Source organism: Crotalus tigris, unplaced genomic scaffold (assembly GCF_016545835.1).
Source record: "Crotalus tigris isolate CLP2741 ecotype Arizona unplaced genomic scaffold, ASM1654583v1 scf7180000017753.6788120, whole genome shotgun sequence".
Taxonomy (NCBI): Eukaryota; Metazoa; Chordata; class Lepidosauria; order Squamata; family Viperidae; genus Crotalus; species Crotalus tigris.
Genome location: NW_024096615.1, coordinates 4,885,488 through 4,906,457, shown reverse-complemented (window position 1 = coordinate 4,906,457; position 20,970 = coordinate 4,885,488). Strand labels below are relative to the sequence as shown.

Sequence of the window (20,970 nt, the reverse complement as noted above, 5' to 3'; positions counted from 1 at the left end):
AGTTCTTTTGGACCAATAGGCATTTAATAATAATAATAATAATAATAATAAAGTTGGAAGGGACCTTGGAGGCCACCGAGTCCAACCCCCTGCTGAGACAGGAAACCCTATACCGTTTCAGACAAATGGCAGTCCAGTCTCTTCTTAAAAACTTCCAGTGTTGGAGCACCCATAACTTCTGGAGGCAGGTTGTTCCACTGGTTAATTGTTCTAACTGTTAGGAAGTTTCTCCTAAGTTCTACGTTGCTTCTCTCCTTGATTAGTTTCCATCTCTTGCTTCTTGTCCTGCCTTCAGGCGCTTTGGAGAATAGCTTGACTCCCTCTTCTTTTGGGCAGGCCCTGAGATATTGGAACACTGCTGTCATATCCCCCCTCGTCCTTCTCTTCGTTAAACTGGACATGCCCAATTCCAGCAACCGTTCCTTATATGTTTTAGCCTCCAGTCCCTGATCATTTTTGTTGCTCTTCTCTGCACTCTTTCTAGAGTCTCAACATCTTTTTTACATCGCGGTGACCAAAACTGTATGCAATATTCCAAGTGTGGCCTTACCAAGGCCTTGTAAAGTGGTATTAACACTTCACGTGATCTTGATTCTATCCCTCTGTTAATGCAGCCTAACACTAATATCGTGCTAGAGTTTCCACTTTCCCAATAAATGTTGCAGCAGAATTCAATTTGCTTCTGTGGCCAGTGGTCACCATCTGCTTTCTCCTTGCACACGCATTTTTTAAAAAGTGCAAGTCTCTTGGAAGAAACTATTGGAATGCCAGCTGCTGTCTCTGCATCCTGCTTGCAGCATTCCATCAAATCCAGCTGTTATGGGACACTTACACCCAGACGCTGCCAACGTTTGGCCAATGCTCCATAAATGGAATCTAGAGCTTGAAAAAAAAAATGCTGCTTTAAGGTCACTCCTTAGCTTCTGCTCCAGATTATCTTGGGTTTCTGATTCATGCTGAGTTTGAAAACAGCTTGATCCAATGAAATGTTCCATTTTGTCTAGCCTTTGGCTTCAGTTTCCTACAGAGTCCATCTGGATGATTCTGAGAAGAAGAGCATAAACAGCAAGAACAGTGTGCTAAGTTCACGTCTTGCACTGATTTTTTTTCCCAGCAATGTCATTGACATCTTGCTGGAATTTATGTTGCTTCGGGCACGAAATGAGACCAGGCGAACAAATAGTTCTGAGTTCCTCATGTTCTCAACCAGCACGGGAGATGAAAACACAGGCAAACAGGTCTGTCTTTATTTGTAGCTAACAATGATCCTGTCCCATCACTGGCCATATCAATGTTTTGCAACAGAGGCATGTCAGAGATACAATCTAGCCTTGTGCCAATATTAACAAAACTCAGAACTTCTGGTGACTAGGAGCTGAGGAATCAGCTATGGCAGGAGTGTCCCACTTTAGCAACTTGAAGACTTGTGGACTTCAATTCCCAGAATTCCTCAGCCAGCATGTCTGGCTGGGGGAATTGCGGGAGTTGAAGGCCACAAGTCTTAAAAGTTGGCAAGGTTGGAGACCCCTGAGTTACGGGACATCAGATGTCATGCTGGTGTACTTTTCTGCTTAAGGTAGGTGGAGAGCTCTTCAACTCATGAGTGAAGAAAGTCTCAAACATCTGACTGTTGAGTCCTTCATTGGATTAGGAGCTGTGATGGGGAATCCATGCTACAATGGATGTTCAATCATGAGTCATTCATTATGGATCTAGAGAAGATGCCCATCAATGCTGCAAGAAGAAGGGGAATCTTTAGTCTCACCCATCACCTTAGACTGACTGCATGCTGCTCCGTACGGTGCTTCCTGAAAAAAAAGGACTTCTAGGTTTAAGAAGGCAAAGGAGTTTTTCAGATTAGTCTTCTCTCCAAAGGGCATTTTTCATGAGTACCAAACTCCATTTCCCATCATGCTTAGTCATCAAGGCTGTGGCTTGTGTGAATTGTAGGACCCTAGTTGAGAAATAATTTATGGACCAGTAAGAGAGGACAGGACCCTGAAAGTACTTCTTTTCATAATATTAGTGGACGTTACAGTCAGTGGACAATGTTCACCTTGTACTTCTTCACCATGTTCTATATCAGGGGTCTTCAAACTTGGCCCTTTTATGACTTGTGGACCTCAACTCCCAGAATTCCTTTAATACTTTAATAACTAGGGGGTCCTGGGTGCGCTCTGAGCTGGGTGGGTTTTCTTGCAGGCATTTCATTACCAAACTAGGTAACGTCATCCGTGCGAGAGGGGAGTGCTTGAGGGGAACTTTAATAGCTCTTTAAGGCAGATGAAGACGTGACATAGCTGTGCATGCTGGGAAGCGTAGAAGTTCAGTGTGGGAAGAACAGGCTCACCCATTGGCCTGTTGTCCAAATGCCTACTCAGCAAATTGTTTGCCAAGTTGAGTAAGTTTATTTATTTATTAAATTTATGCGCCGGCCATCTCGAGTGAGACAGTGGGAGGTTAAGTTTCAAGAAATGGAATAACAGAATTGGAAGGGACCCTGGAGGTCTTCTAGTCCAACCCCTGCTCAGGCAGGGGACCCCAGACCATTTCAGACAAGTGCTTGCCCAATCTCTTCATAACCCCACCCCACCCCGTGTGGGACCACTGTCTCTTCTTTTTCTTTGTGACCACCCTGAGCCAAGAACATTCTAGCTTCTGTGGTAGAAGCTTTGGCTTTCTAGAACAATCCCTTGAAACCACATTAACGAGGTCGATGCCAACATTTTCACGTTAGCCTCGGACCTGAATCCAAGACTTTCTTCCGAAGCTTAATTGTGTCTTTTTTTCCTCTTGCATTTTGAATGAAACCCCGAATTACCGTAATTTGCCATCATAAAATCCCAGCCTTTGGAGATTTATTTTTTTTTAATTTTCAACTTCCCAATCTAGTTTTATCGGTCTCCTGTGGAAGGACTGATCAAGGCCCACCTTGCTTCGTCTAACATGCACCTACGGACATGCTTTCAACTGACATGACAAATGTTTACTCAATGCTGCTGTCCATCACAACACTTTATAGACCAGCTGGGTTTCAAGGCTGAGGCAATATCAAAAGGCAACTGGGAAGGCTGACTCTGCTGAAGTAAAAGTTCACAATCTGGATTTTCAGCCCATCGACTGGAAGCTCAACTAGGATCTAGAAAGAGAAAAGGAAGCTGGGTTGATAACCTTTTCAGGCACAGCAAAGGCCACAGTTGCTGACAAAAGACAGCAACGGATAACATTCAGTCTGGTCCTTCCAATAACCAAAAAGAGGGAAGGGAGGGGAAGGGAAGGAAAGGAAAGGAAAGGAAAGGAAAGGAAAGGAAAGGAAAGGAAAAGAAAGGAAAGGAAAAGAAAGATAGGGATGACTTCTTCAAATTGTTCATCCTTCTCCACCCCTTGGTAGACTATTCCAAAGTTCAACCACTTTTTTTGAAGCAGTTTTTCAGAGGCCTTTAGTCTTTCTGTTTGCTAAAGCCTTTATTTTATTTTATTTTTAAAAAATGTCAAGTCAACTCCTGATGGCCACACAATCACATCCTATGTGTAGCAGTGGTTTGAAACTGTTCCTCCAGGATGTTCTTTTACCTTTTTCATTCTATCTTATAATGCTAGGACATCCTTCTAATCTTCTGTCCAAATATAGATGTCACCTGGCTTAAGCTATGGGTCCAAAGTCAGTTATTTATTCATCAAAGGACATTTGATTCATGGAACGGAGAAGCAATTCTTATGTTTCCATCCCTGTATCTAACGGCGCCTGGATATTCCTATTTGCACTTAGCTTATGGACGATGTATATAAATGCAATAGTTTTAATGGCTAACAATCTCCTCAAATGCATGCCATGATTACACCTTTATCCTCGGAGAAATGTCTATGGAGATTCTCAGTCATTCAGGTCCTGGTTGTCCCAAAGGTGCTTTAGGATATGATACCACCCATCTCCAGTCTACTACACAGTCCTTTCAGCAGTTCCAAGAAGATTCCACACCCATTGTCACTGTTATTCTATTCTATTCTATTCTATTCTATTCTATTCTATTCTATTCTATTCTATTCTATTCTATTCTACAAATGAACGTACATGATGCCATCAAGAGAGTCAAAGAATGGAAATAGAAATGGGCTCGTCACATGGCAAGAAGAAATGAGGGCAGGTGGACCAAGACAGTCACAGAATGGATCCCCCTTGATGAGTAGCATACATGAAAGAGATCTAAAACAAGATGGATTGATGACATCAGCAAGTATGGTGGACCCAATTGGCAAAAGGAAGCTCAGGACTATTATGGTTGGAAACATGTGGAAGAGGTCTTCATCCTGCAGTGGATGGACCATGGCTAGAATGATGGTGATGATGATGATAATGATGATGATGATGATGATAATGATGATGATGAAACCCATCTTAATGCAGATTCTCAGTCCTCTAGTCATGGTTGTCCCAAAGGTGCTTTTTCAAGAGGCAACTGGAGTTTCTTTGTCATTTTCTTTCCTTGAAGACATTTTGCTTCTCATCCAAGAAGCTTCTTCAGTTCTTCACTGAAGTGAAGTCAACTTGCAGAAACTTCAATGAACTGAGGAAGCTTCTTGGATGAGAAGCAAAACACATTCAAGGAAACAACAAAGAAAGGACAGTTGCTTTTTTGGGGAAAACATCTATGGGGAAACCCTTGTTAGTTTGTGAGTGCAACAGTACTACAAAACCCATATTTCAAGTCCATCCTATACATGGACCTCCACACAATGGCGGAAGCCCCCCAGAGGGTTTGTCCAGTAGCAGAGTTTCTAAAAAGGGAGAGCTGTGCTTTCAAAATAGTTGGAGAACTTCTGAGAACACTTGCACCCCATATCTCAACTCCTCGATTGGGTGGGGACATTCCACTTGGCTTGGCTCCCGACTTCCTACCTTCGAAGAGATCCACCAGTGGGGTCCCAGGAGCAAGTGGCTTGGTCCACGCAGTTTCACTAACATCGTTGAGCAATGACTTGACTTCGGAGTCCAAATGTTCAACTGTTTTTTCCAGTTGCTGATGGAAGAAGGAGAGAAGAAATTTGGCCTTGCTACTTCATGCTTAAGACCTAGTAACTCACTCACCCGACATGCTAAGGTTAGTGGTAAGCTTGATTTGGTTTCCCTGCGGCTTAAAGTGTTATGGAAACTCAACCTTTTTGGTTAGCCTCTAATTCAATTTATTGGGCAAGCTTACATAGATTAATTCAGGAACCAGGCTAAGAAAGTTGTCTAAATCGTGCCAAAAAACCCCCACTTAATTGCAAATAATAGGAAAATCAGAATTAAAGGATTATTTGTTCTCACTGTCAGGAAATTCTGGGGAAAAAATGGACAGAGATGGCTTTTGTCAACCGATCACTTATGTTGGAAGCAAGTCTTGTTGAAGACCACACAACTTCCAAGTTGTAGTTTGCAGCAAATGCTTCTTCTTCTATTCAAGTAATTTATCAAGGGGTATAGTCAGAGATGCCAGAATAAGAATTGTACAAGAAAGTCCTTAATCCAGGACTAATGCATCCATTGCGACATTGCATAACGGCTGCCTTGGAATCAACATACTCTGACTTAATTCTGAATGGAAAGGGAACATTCTTAATCGTTGCTCACTAATGGATTTCCATCAAATCACATATGACCCTGTTCAGCTTCTTTCACAATTGCTCAGAGTCAGCTAGGAGTCATCATCTGAGCTGGACAATACATGCAGTTTTTTTCTAAGTTATATGACCACGAATCATATAACTCATTTTTGTCTATTTTATCAGCAGGTCTCCATTCTTTAAGGTAAAGGTGATATTCCTAAATTTGCTACTCAAGTCCTTCCTTCCTTCTTCCTTCCTTCCTTCCTTCCTTCCTTCCTTCCTTCCTTCCTTCCTTCCTTCCTTTCTTCCTTCCTTCCTTCCCAAAATCTTCTCAATAGATTACCTCCCTCTATCTGGAAGCTGAAGTCCACAAAGCTTAAGGGTTGCTGAGATGGAAAAATACTGCTTTAGACCTTCTGATTTTGTTTTCCATTTTTCCATTTCCTGCAGCCCATCTCCAGAACTCTGAGCTTCCGTTTCCCCCATGGAACCGGGACCCTCTTTTGCGCAGGGAGGTGGCGATAAGCATTCTGCACCTTGTGCCATGGCATCTTCTTACCTCTTGAACAGTATCCAAACGCTTGTGAATAGTGCTGGGATCATCACACCAGTCATCTTGCTCTGAGGTTCCCTGGTGGTCAGCAGCAGGACCAGCTGCAACTGGGAAAAGGAGAAAAACAAATGATCTTACGGTTTTAAAGCTCTTGGTGAAACTTTTTCATCGTTGGGTTCATCCATCGTTCCCCCTCCTTGTTGTTATTTCTGTTTGGGTTCTTTTGGCTTTTCTGGTGCTCTCGGTGTTGACTCGGGGTCACCGCCTGCAAAGGTCCCTGTGGTTTTCCTGGCCATATTTCAGAAGCGGGGTGGCATTGCTCTTGTCTTCCTCGGATTGAGAGAGATTCCTCTGTTGGCTTTGTGCCTGATGACTAGAACTCACGGTCTCCCAGTTTCCTAACCTGCTGTCTTTAACCACTACATCAAACTCACGCTCTTGTTTTTATTCATTTAAGATGAACCAGTCAGACCCAGTTCAGGATCACAGTTGGAAAGCAGTTGGAAACCTCCCTCTCCAACTATTTCTCCGGAGATTAAAAAGATCTCTGAAGACTTTCCACTTCTCTTTTAGCTCTCTTCCTCCCTCCGAGTAATCAACTAGAAAAAGGTCCAGGTCTTTTATGAACTCCGTCTTGACCTGTGCAGCAGTTCTGTGTACTTGTAAATAAATAAAAACAAATGGGTAAGATACATACTTCGTTTTCAAATAACATGTCATTTGACCGTGTCTTAGAAGGAGCTCTGCAGCTGGCAACGTTTATACAATCATGAAGAAATTAAGAAGGTTTATGTTTGGTGAGGACATAGATTTTCTAGACTTACTAGAAAGTCTTATAGCTGTGGGCTAGATTGAGTATTCCCAAAGGTGCTTTTTCAGGAGGCAACTGGTGGGGAAGGGAAGGATTTATATTCCTTGCAGACAGCTGGTCATTTGCCTTCTTTTAGAGAGTCATTGAGGCCACTTGGAGGTTTACCTATGTCTTCAGGGTCACCTGAGTGGTGCAAATGTGTGTGGAGTCTCCTTGGCTGCAGAATGTTTTCTGCCCTGTCTCCCTTCAACACAGCATCCTGCAGCCATGAAGGCTCCACACCCATTTGCTCTACTCAGGTGACCCTGAGGACACAGATAAACCTCCAAGTGGCCTCAACGACTCTCTAAAACAGTGGTTCTCAACCTTTCTAATGCCGCGACCCCATAATACAGTTCCCCATGTTGTGGTGATCTCCAACCACTTATACATCACTGGGTGCCAGGGGCGTGGCCAAAGAAAAGGGGAAAAAAATGGCGGACAGCCTTGTTTGGCGACCCCCATGAAATGGTCATTCGACCCCAAATGGGGTCCCGACCCACAGGTTGAGAACCACTGCTCTAAAAGAAGGCAAATGACCAGCTGTCTGCAAGGAGTATAAATCCTTCCATTCCCCACCATCCAGTCAGAGCTGAAGAAGCTTCTTGGATGAGAATCAAAAGGTCTTCAAAGAGAAACAAGAAAGTCCCATTTAGTGAACTCTAGCTTGGAAAAATCCCAGATTCCATCAGTCCTTTTTTTTTAAAAAAAAAAAGTTGGAAAGACTACTTTCTTTGTTTTCTTCTCAATGGTTCCTTTCTCTCCTTCTTTTTTTATCCTACAAAGTTTTGCCCTCACCTCTTAAAAGGCAGAATAAGTTCCCCACTAAGGAAGAATAACGAGCCGAGCCGTGATTATAAAAGCAGGAGAAGCTTTCTCTTTTAACTCCTTGGACGTCCATCAAGCCTTAAATCTGATTTGTAGTTGAGTTCCCCACCCACTTAAGAATGAGGACAAGCCAAAACTATGTCCATCTTGCTGGTTTCAACATCAGGGAGTTGGCTTCAAAGAGGGCAGAAAGCCATTCCCCACACCCCCAAGACATTTGCAGCTTGAAATGGAAGGGAAGAGGCTTTCGACAAAGTCTTTCCTGACAAAGAAAGAAACCACTTTACAAAGGATTTTTTTTCCCATCATCGTGTCGTTATAAACTAAAAGCAAGCTCTGCGATTGCAAAAAGCATAGGTTGCCAAGCTTACAACTTGGCACTGAGTTTGTAACTTCTCAATTTCAGCCCTCAGGCACAACAAAGTTAAATCTCCATCTAGTAGTTGAACTTAACTCAGGGTGACTACAGTCCATGGATACATGTTTTTTGCTTGGCAACAACAACAACATCAGCATAACCGGCCACGACTTTCTTCTGTGCTGTTCCCTCCAGCTTCCCACACGAGGGACTTCAGGCTTAGATCTGACTAAGCTTTTTTAGGAGTCATCAAACTGGTTAGGTGCCGTGATCTCCTCTTGGCAGAAATCAATTATCAAATTGGGCCAGCTATCCAACTGTGAAACAAAGCCTGTGAGGCCTGGTCGCATCCGGACTGGTCGGAGCCGACGCTGGTCCACCATCCGGTGAGGCCCTGGTTACCTGCCCCTATCGCACTGCTGCTGCCAGTGTTGCTGTTGTTGGTCTCCTGTCGGGGAACGCCATCGAGACGTGCCTGACTATGATAACATCATCAAGGTGCCCCTGACTATGATGACGTCATCAAGGCGTGCTTGGCCGTAAACGAGGGCCTCGGAGAACGCCTTGCCATACCAACACTCTTCCATGTGCAACCAGCCGGTTCCAAGGGGCCGCAATGAGTTGGTGGGCCACAGCGGGCAGCGAGCAGTGTCCAGACTGTTGAACAGCCGACCTCACGCTTAGGACCAAGACGAGGACACTAGTGCATGGGGCTGGTGCTTGGAGATTGGATGGTGGCTAGGGTGGTGGGGTGGGGACAGGCAAGGGAGGGGCGGCTTTAGGGTGGGGCGCGTGTATGGTATATAAGGCACTTGGAGCAAGCCACTTCCAGTGTTAACTTTATTTCCAATATTGCAATAAAGCTGTTGGTGGTCTACACATTCCTGTTTACTGGCTTACTTGCTGAGAAGCTCAAATAGGACGGTTTGACAGCCTAATTGCAAAGAGAAGCTCTATTCAGATACTGATCTGTTTCCAAGATAGGCCAGCCTAGTCTGAAAGAGGAGGACAAATTCTTTGGCAGTAGAAATGGATGAAGGAAAAAGGTAAAAATTGCATTTTTTTTCCCCTTTGGTTCCAGAATTAACCTTCAAACTAGGTAATAATTAACTTCAGTTAGGGCCAACAAGAGAAAGCTTTCCTGCCAGTGGAACACAAAGGGGAAGGGAAATCAGTGCAAGAGAAATAATTTTTTCCACATGAGGTCCCAACATCTGCTCGGAATTTCACGGGCCACTGAGAACACACCAAGCCAACTTCAATCCTTACTCGGCACGCCCTCCTGACTTCACCGTGATTTTCTCCTTATTAAAATGCCTCTCGGTTCTGCTCAGATAACATCTGCAAATTCAAAATCTGGCCATTTCACCCGACTAACCAAGGAGGTAAGGGAGATGGCAGTGAGCAATCTTCCAATATCTCAGGTGTTGCCACAGAAAAAGAGGGGGTCGAGCTATTCTCCAAAGCACCAGAAGGCAAGACAAGAAACCACGGATGGAAATTAATCAAGGAGAGAAGCCACCTAGAACTAAGGAGAAAATTCATAACAGTGAGGACACTTAAACAGTGGAACAACCTGCCTCCAGAAGTCGTGGGTGTTCCATCACTGGAGGCTTTTAAGAAGAGACTGGACAACCATTTGTCTGAAATGGTCTAGGGTCTCCTGCTTGAGCAGGGGGCTGGACTAGAAGACCTCCAAGGTCCCTCCAGCTCTATTCTATTCTATTCTATTCTATTCTATTCTATTCTATTCCATTTCTATATTCCATTCTACTCGATTTCTATTCTATTCTATTCTATTCTATTCTATTCTATTCTATTCTATTCTATATAATAATAATAATAATAATAATAATAATAATAATAATAATAATAATAATAATAATAATAATAATAATAATGTTGGAAGGGATGTTGGAGGTCATCTAGTCCAACCCCTTGCTCAGGCAGGAAACCCTATACCATTTCGGACAAATGGCTGTCCAGTCTCTTCTTGAAAACTTCCAATGTTGGAGCATTCATAACTTCTGGAGGCAGGTTGTTCCACTGGTTAATTGTTCTAACTGTCAGGAAATTTCTCCTTAGTTCTAGGTTGCTTCTCTCCTTGGTTAGTTTCCATCCGTTGCTTCTTGTCCTGCCTTCAGGCGCTCTGGAGAATAGCTTGACTCCCTCTTCTTTGGGGCAGCCCCGAGATATTGGAACACTGCTATCATGTCCTCCCTCGTCCTTCTCTTCATTAAACTGGACATACCCAATTCCAGCAACTGTTCCTTATATGCTCTAGCCTCCAGTCCCCTGATCATCTTTGTTGCTCTTCTCTGCACTCTTTCTATTCTATTCTATTCTATTCTATTCTATTCTATTCTATTCTATTCTATTCTATTCTATTCTATTCTATTTGCATCTATGCAAATGAGGTACATAGTGCAATTTACTCTTTTCTCAATTTAGGTTTTTTTTTGTTTTGTTTTGGTGGGAAAAGAATACAGGGAACTGTGAGGACTCAGAGATGAACATCTGGACTTGTCTTCACGCTGACCAACTTTGCCAAAAGCATTCCTGTGTCCCCAATTTGGAACGCAACGGAGTTCCTCTGCAAACAGATCAAACGTCTATTGTTACCCTAAGATGGTCTGATTCATTCCATTCTGGTCTGTTTACTGGTGAAGGCTTCCTCTCTCCAACAGATGACATCAGTGGGGTAAAAATGATCTTGGCTTAAACAAGTGTCTGCTGTGGTTATGCTTGCTTGTGTGCCCAGAAAGCAGATAAATCTGTATTCGGATACTCACGTATTTTCAAGAGCACTGAATTAATGGGTCTTGTTGGGATTATAATACTTTGCCCTCAATATATTGTGGGTGTTTTCAAGCCCTTTATATTTCACTCTAATTCTTTTAACAATTCTGGGAGAACTGGGGTCTCTCCATTGACCTGTTAATAAAATCTGCTTATAACTTGTCCTCAGAATCCATTTTTTTAGAAGTCTGCAGCTCCCTAAATGCTATGTAAATATTTTTTAAAAAGCAATTAAATATTTAAACATATAAGTCTAGTAAGGCCACAGTGTAGTGGAAACATGTTCCCAGTGTTAATGCCTCGTTTAATTTGTGTTGGCTTGTTAAAAGTATGTTCCCTGTCTCAGGACAGCAGAGTAAATATTCCCAGGAGGTTATTTTAAGATGCATTTCTGATTCCTTCTCCGTCTGAGCCTACAATAAAAACACCTTTAAAGAATACTTTTGTGGTTTTGCCAAGATCAGAAAAGGTTTGAAAAGGTTCTCAAAAGAAAATGGATTTCTGCTTTGGCTCTCAAAACTTAACAATCCTATGACCTGCTAAAAGGCTTCAATGAATTTGCGATATCCACCCAAGTCCAGGAATAAATAAATAAATTTCATGGACTTCAAGTGAAACAATGGTAGAACTTCACAAGTTCTTAGAATAAAGGGAAGGAAGGAAGGAAGGAAGGAAGGAAGGAAGGAAGGAAGGAAGGAAGGAAGGAAGGAAGGAAGGAAGGAAGGAAGGAAGGAAAGATGAGGGAATGGGAGGGAGGGAGAGGGAGAGAGGGAGGACGGAAGGAAGGAATGAAGGAGAGAAAGGGAGGAGGGAGGAAGGGAAGGAAGATGAGAGAATGGGAGGGAGGGAGGGGGAGAGGAAGGGAGGAAGAGAGGAAGGAAGGAAGGAAGGAAGGAAGGAAGGAAGGAAGGAAGGAAGGAAGGAAGGAAGGAAGGAAGGAAGGAAGGAAGGAAGGAAGGAAGGGCTAGCTCCAAGTCAAGCTCAGATCTTGCTGGCTTCATGGTCCTGTCTCTGCACAGGATGATGGTCAAGGTGTAGTCAAATCAAAATGGCAGTTGTAATGGTTGGATCAAAGCTTTTTCTGTTTTTTATATTTGTCACAGGGAAAAAATAGCATGGGGAAAATCACACCGATAAAAAGGTTTGCTTCCTTTTCAGCAACTTTTCAACTTTTTGCCTCTAAACCTGGATTTGGAGCAAACTCGGATTTAAATATATAGTTTTGCTGAACATTTGGGCTATAGCTTTGGCTTTATAAGGCCAAATGATGCATTTAGAATATCGAAAACTGATTTGGCTGAGGCAAGTGTTAAAATTCAAAACCTCCTGAGGCATCTCGAATAAGCTGCAAAAGTTTTATAGGATTCTTGTGTTTTGACAGGCCAACTAAGCAGTTGAGTTGACCAGGAGTGGGACAACCTGTTCTCCAAAGCGCCTGAAGGCAGAACAAGAAGCAACAAACGGAAACAAACCAAGGAGAGAACCAACCTAGAACCTAAGGAGGAATTTCCTGACAGTGAGAACAAATAATCAGTAAAATGACTTGCCTCCAAAAGTTGTGGATGCGCCAACACTGGAGGTTTTAAAGAAGAGATTGGACAACCGTTTGTCTGAAATGGTGTAGGGCTTCTTGCTTGAATAGGCGTTTGAAGACCTTCCAGTTCTGTTATTCTGTTAAGCATCCAGCAATAGCAACAGTACTTAGACTTATATGCCGCTTCACAGAGCTTTACAGCCCTCTCTAAGCAGTTTGCAGAGTCAGCCTATTTGCCCCCCAATAATCGGGGTCCTCATTTTACAAGCCTCGGAAGGCTGAGTCAATACAAATAGCGATAGCACTTTGGCTTATAGACCACTTCACAGTGCTTTACGGCCCTCTCTAAGCAGTTTACAGAGTCAGCCGATTTGACCCCGACAATCTGGATCCCCATTTTACAGACCTCAGAAGGAGGCTGAGTCAACCTTGAGCCAGTCAGGATCAAACTGCCGAAAGTGGGCAGAGTCAGCCTGTAATGGTGCCTTCAGACCACCGTGACACCATTCTAGTTGATCTTGACTGGTCGGGAAAACCAAGCAGAGTTGATCTTGGCCAGGATTTGGATGGGGGACCATCAGGAATCCCTAAAGACACATCTTAGAAAAAGCCAAGGGCAAACCACTTCCATATCAAGCAAAAACAAAACCCCAACCCATTTAAATGTATCCGGGAAGAATCCGACTTGGCTTAAATTGAACATTACATATTATTGCCTGGAGCTATCTGATAAAGCGGTATTGTTCTTATCCAGACATACCACTACAGCTAGTAACCATACCTTTCTAAGAGTAGGACGTTACATCTGTGGGATTTTCTATGCAAGACTAAAAATGTTCTCCTTGGGGAAGGAAAAAGAGATGCTGGAATGTCACATATGCCTGTGTGTTTGTATCTGTGTGTATTTTGACGAGACATTTATGATCTTGCAAAATGCTCTACCGAAAGACCTGGAAACATTCCTTTGAGCTATGTGTCATCTGAATATAGCAATATTTACTCTCAGGTAAATAATTACAGGCTTGATGCCTTCCTAAAGTTAGAGGGCAACTTTTCAAACTGATCTGATATAAATACACTTCAAAACCATTCCTGCGTGTTGAGCGTCAGATTCAGTGTTTGCTTTGCAAAAAAGCATTCTCCCCCAGCAGCGGCTGTGCTATTTATTTAAGCAGATGTTGTGCAAGCAAATTCTTATTAGTGCATTAGCCAAGGAAAAGATTAGTTGTTGATTTATTCAGTTCCCTGTTAATTGGGCCACCGAGACCTTCCTATCAATAGAGCTTCTTTGCAAAACCCTCACAGCCGAATGCGTTTCCAGCAACATTTGCATCTGCAAAAGGGATAATAATCCTCTAACCTGGCTTCTGTCTTGTTAATATCACTCTTAAGATTTGGGGAAAGGTTTGCATGCCTCCTTGTTGTTAGGAAATCCATCCACTTTTTTTAAAAAAAGAAAAAAAACCTCCACCCAGTTCAAACAAACACCTTTTTCTCTCTTGCAGAACCCTCTGGATTATTTCACCTTTGCAAAAGAACGCAGAATGTTGCAAGCAAGCGTTTAAAAACACTTACCCAAGTCTCCATGGTTGAATGTGAAAAGTAAAAAAAGAGACACGGTGTAAAGCATGGTTTCACCGCCTCTGTCCCTCTCTCCTGCTTCAGCAGATGGCGAGAAATAAATAGCTTTTCTTCCCAGGACGCGCAGATCAACTTTTGGCAGAATAGCTGGGATTGGTAAGAAAGAGTCTGAGCTGAGCCAAATTTCTTACACAGCCCTCTTTCCTTCTTCCCCCTCCCCTCTCCTCCCCACCTTCAAACTACACTGGGTCTAGTTATCCATCAAGCTCATTCTGAGCCAGATCTGCCACAGGGAAAAGTAGAGTGTTTGTTATTAATTTATGCCCTTCCTGAATGGAGTGGGCTGAAAACAGACTGCATCAAAGAGGGTGAAACAGCTACCTTGGTCTGTATGTGCAATTTTTTAGCAGGCAGAGAAAAAAGGAACAAGGGATCAACACAGTCATTAACAGGAATTCAGCTAGACCAGCGGTTCTCAACCTGTAGGTCGGGACCCCATTTGGGGTCGAACGACCATTTCATGGGGGTCGCCAAACAACGCAGGCCGCCATTCCCCCCCCTTTTCCTTAGCTGTGCTACTCCCTTTTATTCTATTGGCTTTTGAAAGCCAATAGAATAGACTCTCTTGAATAGAGTCTAATCCTATTGGCTTTCAAAAGCCAATAGGAATTGTCCAGGCTGTCTCTGCCCTGCTGAGCCTGCCAAAAGTCCCATTCTGCAAATGGGGCTGCACCAGTTGAGTAGTCCTCGACTTACGACCAGTTGAGTAGTCCTCAACTTATGACCGGTTGGGGGTCGCGGCATTAAAAAGGTTGAGAACCACTGGGCTAGACATTGGGGAAACCTTCTGTTTCCCAAAAGTGCTTCTTCCAGAGGACACTAGACTTTCTAGTTTTCCTTTGAAGACGTTTCGCTTCTCATCCAAGAAGCTTCTTTAGCTCTGATTCAGCAGAAGAAGCTTCTTGGATGAGAAACGAAACGTCTTCAAAGAAAAACAAGAAAGGTTTCTATGGAGATCCTCCATCATCCAGGTCATGGTTGTCTCAACCGTGCTTTTTCAGGAGGCAACTGGACGTCCTTGTTTTTCTTTGAAGACTTTTTTGCTTCTCATCCAAGAAGCTTTTTCAGCTTTGATTCAGCGGAAGAAGATTCTTGGATGAGAAACAAAACGTCTTCAAAGAAAAACAAGAAAAGTCCAGCTGCCTCTTGGAAAAAGCACCTTTTTCTTTGGGACAACCAGGACCTGGAATGACTGAAAATCTCCACAGAAATCTTCTGTTGCTTACAGCAAGGGTTTATTTAGCTTTTCTGTTGTACTCCATTCCCTGCCTCGGTTTTTAGCCTGGCTAAAATTTAGCCTGGTAACAGAATGGCTATCAATTCATAAATCACTTGGAGGGGGCTGCGAAGCACAAGGAAGCAGACTATAAGTGCTATTGCTATTTTGTAGATCGCAAAAAGTGTCGGTGGATAAAACAAATAGATAGAGGTAGTCCTCAATTTGCAACAGTTCGTTTGGTGACCGTTCAAAGTTACGAGTACACTGATCAAAGTGATTTATGACTGCTGTAGCATCCCCTAGTCTAGTCTAGTGAAAAGAAGGACTAGAGGTGACAAGATAGCAGTGTTTCAATATTTGAGGGGCTGCCCCAAAGAAGAGGGAGTCAAGCTGTTCTCCAAAGCACCTGAAGGCAGAACAAGAAGCAACGGACGGAAATTAATCAAGGGGAGAAGCAACCTAGAAATGAGAAATTTCCTGTCTGTGAGAACAATTCATCACAGGAACAGCTTACCTCCAGTGGAACAGATTCATCAGTGGAACGACTTGCCTCCAGAAGCTATGAATGCTCCCGCACTGGAGATTTTAAAGAAGGGTCTGGACAGCTCTTTGTCTGAAATGACGTAGGGTTTCCTGCTTGAGCAGGGGGCTGGACTAGAAGACCTCCAAGGTCCCTTCCAACTCTGTTATTCTGTAAAGTGCATGCGTTAAGGCACGTTGAAGTTGTCCTTAGCTGTCAAATTGTCTTTTTTCCAACAATGGACAACCTCCGTATGTGTGTAAGATCTGCCAAACTTTGTCACCCATCGCTTTTGCAGGGAAATCAAGTGACTGGGAAACTAAAACAATAAAGACAGGCGGAGGATGGAGATAATCCATTACAAGCTTGTGTCGTTTTCTGCCCATTAAGCACCTCCACACAGCAGTGTGGGAAAGTATGTGAGGAAACACGCTGGATTGGCAAAATATCCCTTTGGGTTTTTGTTTTTTGTTTTCATTCTATTTGCAACTTAACTAAACTTTCAGGGATGCTACAGGATCCAGATGAGACCTTCCATCCGTATCCATTTCTGAGTCCACCTAAATCAGTGGTTCTCAACCTTTTTAATGCCGCGACCCCCAACCGGTCGTAGGTTGAGGGCTACTCAACCGGTGCAGCACCGTTTGCAGAATGGGGCTTTTGGCGGGCTCAGCAGGGCAGAGACAGCCTGGACAATTCCTATTGGCTTTGGAAAGCCAATAGAATTGGACTCTATTCAAGAGAGTCTATTCTATTGGCTTTCCAAAGCCAATAGAATAAAAGGGAGTAGCACAGCTAAGGAAAAGGGGAAAAAAATGGCGGACTGCGTTGTTTGGCGACCCCCGTGAAATGGTCATTCGACCCCAAGTGGGGTCCCGACCCACAGGTTGAGAACCACTGCCCTAAATTCTCTAGGAAAGAGTTTGAGAAACCTGGATTGATCTGATTTGTGGGGATTTTAGAAAGCTGTTAAAGGCCTCAGAATGAGGGTGGTTGTACCCAGGATTTGTACAGGGATAATCCATGTCATGTTGGGTCAGACAAGGATGTCTTCCCAACTTGGGTTGATGAGAATATATAAATGTTCAGCTCACGTTTATATCACGAAATCATTCGCGCCTTGTGTCTGCTGAATCTTCCAGGATCTTTGTTTACTAGAGGAGAAAACGTGATAAATTCTTTCGTAAGTAGATGGTCAAAAGAGCTTATTTGCAGAACGTAGAATAATAGAGCTGAAAGAGACCTTGGAGATCTTCCAGTCTGGAGTCTCTTTTCAAAGTGATGACTTTAAGACACTGGAATGTGGGCTCCATGCTACAACTGGGTTAAAGACACAATTTTTGCAGGACAACTTGTGACCATTTGTTTATAAGTTACAACATTAAGAGACATGAAAAAAAAAGCATCTGACATCCAGTTTTCACACTTACAACCGGCGCAGTGTCTCCACGATCGTTGACCAGAATTCAGTCGCTTGGCAACTGGGATATATTAATGATAGTGATCACCATTTGCAATCTTCCCAGTCCACGGGAGAAGCCAGATCCATTTCACAATGAATAAATGACGATTCCTGATTAAGGCACAAAAGCTTGTCAATCAGGTATGACTCATTAACAGTCACATTGCTTAACAACAAAAGGGCCAGTCCTAGCTGTTGTTGTAAGTCCAGGATTACCTGCAGAAATGAAAGCAAAACCCAGAAATTAACTGTTTTGGAATTTGCTAAAAAAATGTTGCCGATATCTTTTTGGATTGAGTCAGAGTTGGCTAGGAATGAATATTATTTTAATGCATGCTTGCTTCCCTCTGGCTTCCAGGGTTGAGTCCAAAACACAACGAGTCTCTCATATTTTCGCCATATTAGGAAAACGGCTCAATAAAATCACCACTAGCACTTCCTACCCATTTGGGAACGTAGGAAGTGTGTGAAACAACACAACCTTCCACTTTGGTAGTAGCCAAAAGAAGTTGGCTCGGGCTGCAGAGGAGAGAGGAAGGAATCTTGAGGCATCAGGTTCCTCAATCAAAATTTCAACAAGGTCTTCAGACGGCAGTCAACATTATAACAGAATTGCTTCCAGAACCACCTGCCTCCAGAAGCTGTGAATGTTCCAACACTGAACGTTTTTAAGAAGAGACTGGACAGCCATTTGTCTGAAATGGTATAGGGTTTCCTGCCTGAGCAGGAGGTTGGACTAGATGACCTCCAAGGTCCTTTCCAACTCTGTTATTCTATGATTCGGTAAGAGTCTCCTGTTTGAGGAGGGGGTTGGACTAAATAACCTCCAAGGTCCCTTCCAACTCTGTTATTCTATTCTATTCTATTCTATTCTATTCTATTCTATTCTATTCTATTCTATTCTATTCTATTCTACGCTACGCTACGCTACTCTACTCTATTCTTTCATTCCATATTCTATTCTATTCTATTCTACTCTACTCTACTCTACTCTACTCTACTCTACTCTACTCTACTCTATTCTACTCAACTCTACTCAACTCTACTCTACTCTACTCTACTCTACTCTACTCTACTCTACTCTACTCTACTCTATTCTATTTACAGAGTTGGAAGGGACCTTGGAGGTCTTCTAGTTCAACCCCCTGCTCAAACAGGAGACCATTTGAGACAAATGGCTGTCCAATCTGGTCTTGAAAACCTCCAATGATGGAGAACCTACAACCTCTGAAGGCAAGCCATTCCACTGATTAATTGTTCTCGTGGTCAGGAAATTTCTCTTTAGTTTTAGCTTGGTTCTCTTTTTTATTAGTTTCCATTCGTTGCTTCTTGTTCTGCCTTCAGGTGCTTTGGAGAAGAGGTAATCAGAATAGAGCTGGAAGGGACCTTGAAGGTCTTCTAATCCAACCCTCTGCTCAAGTAAGAGGATCTATACCTTTTTAGATAGGTGGCTATCCAGCCTCTTCTTAAAAACCTCCAGTGATGAAGCACCCACAACATCTGAAGGCAATCCCTTCCACTGATTAATTGTTCTAACTGTCAGGAAATTTCTCCTTAGTTCTAGGTTGCTTCTCTCCTTGATTAGTTTCCACCCGTTGCTTCTTGTCCTGTCTTCAGGTGCTTTGGAGACTAGCTTGACTCCCTCTTCTTTGGGGCAACCCCTGAGATATTGGAGCACGGCTATCATGCCACCCCTTGTCCTTCTTTTCATAATTAGACATACCCAATTCCTGCAATCAGGAGCAGGCCGAATGGCTGCAAAAGAAAAAAGGGCAACAGGAACGTTCAATATTAATTCTTTAATATTGAAGAGGATTGGAGGGGATTGAAAAAGATTAGGAGGTCAGAGTAAGGGGAAAGAAAGAAAGCCCAGCATATGCCAAGGAAGAAGAACGACCATGGATTTTATTTAACACTGTTCCGTTGAATAATAAGGCTATTTTGTCTCCATTTGCTCCAAATCTAAGACGGAAGCTTAAATACTACGCTAGTAATTCTGGGCAAAGGCTCCTTTTTCAAGACTTTCCGAAAGCTGTGTCTGGAGCCAAAATAAGAGGATTTCTCCGAAGCCGTGGAAGGAACGAAGAGTCAGGATAATAATAGCTCCTTTTCCAGTTTATCCTGTCTTAAGACACTAAACACTTCTGACCCTAGGCACAGTTAATTTTAAACCAAGGATGGCTACTCTTCACAAGGTAATCGCTATCACCATAGTTAAATTTTGGCCAAGGTCTTATCTAAAACCACTCTGTCTAGGAGCCTTCATGTCCTGGGAAAGTCTCTGAGTTTGCATTATCTCTAGAAAAAGTGAGATCTGAAGTAGCCTTGGGCTGAGCCAGAGCGATTTGCCTAATAATATCTATTAAATTGCTTCCCATGCTGGTGAATGTTTGCTCTCTGTTCCTTGGTCTCTGCTCTTTGGGTGGTTGGCTTCATTTCTTCTTTCCTGGACTTGGAGCAATTTCGAGAAGTTCTAACTACACATCAGGAATATGGATTTTTGCAGCTAGAATATACATCCTGTGCTTTCTTTTAATGTGCCATACATTCTCAGAAAGCTACCCCCCAAATTTTGGTTCCTTTGGATGGTTAGGATTATAGTTCATCATTGAGAAAGCCTTTTCTCATTGTTGAACTGAAATGTTCTCTGACCATCCAAATCAATGTTCTCAGCCATGAATGGTTGAGGGAACTAGGTACGTTCAGTCTACTGAAAGAAGGAATAGGGAGGGATGTAACAACTATCTTGAGGGGCTGTCACAGAAAGTTGTGGGAGCTTCATCCCTGGAAGCTTTCAAGAAGAGACTGGACAGCCATCTGCCTGGAATGGTGCAGGGTTTCCTGTCTGAGCAGGGGGTTGGACTAGATGACCTCCAAGGTCCCTTCCAACTCTGTTATTCTATTCTATTCTATTCTATTCTATTCCATTCCATTCTATTCCATTCCATTCCATTCCATTCCATTCTATTCTATTCCCATTCTCTATTCTATTCTATTCTATGCTATTTTAATTCTACCTTTACTGAACGTGATGGACCTCGGTGAGACCTATAGCCCTTCAAAGAAGAATTCAGCAGTTACATAATGAGATTCCTTACAGATTGGGGAATTCTGGGAGTTGACATCAATATGTCTTAAAGTCATCAGAATTACAAGAGAATTACACTGGATATTGCTTTGTGGGCTGTCCCAGCAGGGGGCAGTATTTAGCTGGCCTGACCTGATTGCAAAAAAGCTAAGCAGGGTTGGCCCCGGTTAGCCTTTGAGTGGGAGACCATCAGCTACACTGGGCAGTTGGGGAAGAGGAATCCCAAAAGACAAAAAAAACAACAGCAACAACCAAATGCATAATTTCAAAGTGCACAAAGACTCCATGAATGCAGAAGTGGAGATCAACTAGAGGGCAGTGTTGTTATTTATGATTATTACTATTACTATTATTATTATTATTATTATTATTATTACTATTATTATTATATAATTGAAAATTCTATTCTACTTGAACAGGCAGTCTAGTTTATTCTTTTCTAGAAATCCCAGATAATTGCATTTGGACATGAAAGAAGAGCTCATTGTAACTCTAGTTTTTAGATGACTGGAAGTGGGCAGGAGAGAGAGAG

At 42.8% G+C, this 20,970-nt stretch overlaps 1 protein-coding gene across 5 annotated transcripts; it reads right to left on the bottom strand.

Annotated features, from left to right (window-relative positions):
- Positions 1-2,836: 2,836 nt before the first annotated feature.
- On the bottom strand, positions 2,837-18,050 carry PLAC9 (placenta associated 9). 5 transcript variants are annotated; one of them, XM_039340759.1, is made up of 8 exons: positions 17,319-18,050; positions 17,132-17,208; positions 16,983-17,042; positions 14,084-14,236; positions 12,522-12,645; positions 6,146-6,246; positions 4,898-5,018; positions 2,837-3,139 (listed from the first exon to the last, which is right to left on the bottom strand). In XM_039340759.1, the coding sequence occupies exons 4-8, from the start codon at positions 14,093-14,095 to the stop codon at positions 3,129-3,131; spliced, it is 369 nt and encodes a 122-aa protein (XP_039196693.1). In that variant the 5' UTR covers positions 14,096-14,236; positions 16,983-17,042; positions 17,132-17,208; positions 17,319-18,050; the 3' UTR covers positions 2,837-3,128. The 5 variants fall into 5 exon arrangements, with proteins under 5 accessions (XP_039196693.1, XP_039196692.1, XP_039196694.1 ...); XM_039340758.1 differs by having other exon boundaries at positions 16,983-17,208; XM_039340760.1 differs by lacking the exon at positions 17,132-17,208.
- Positions 18,051-20,970: the final 2,920 nt, after the last annotated feature.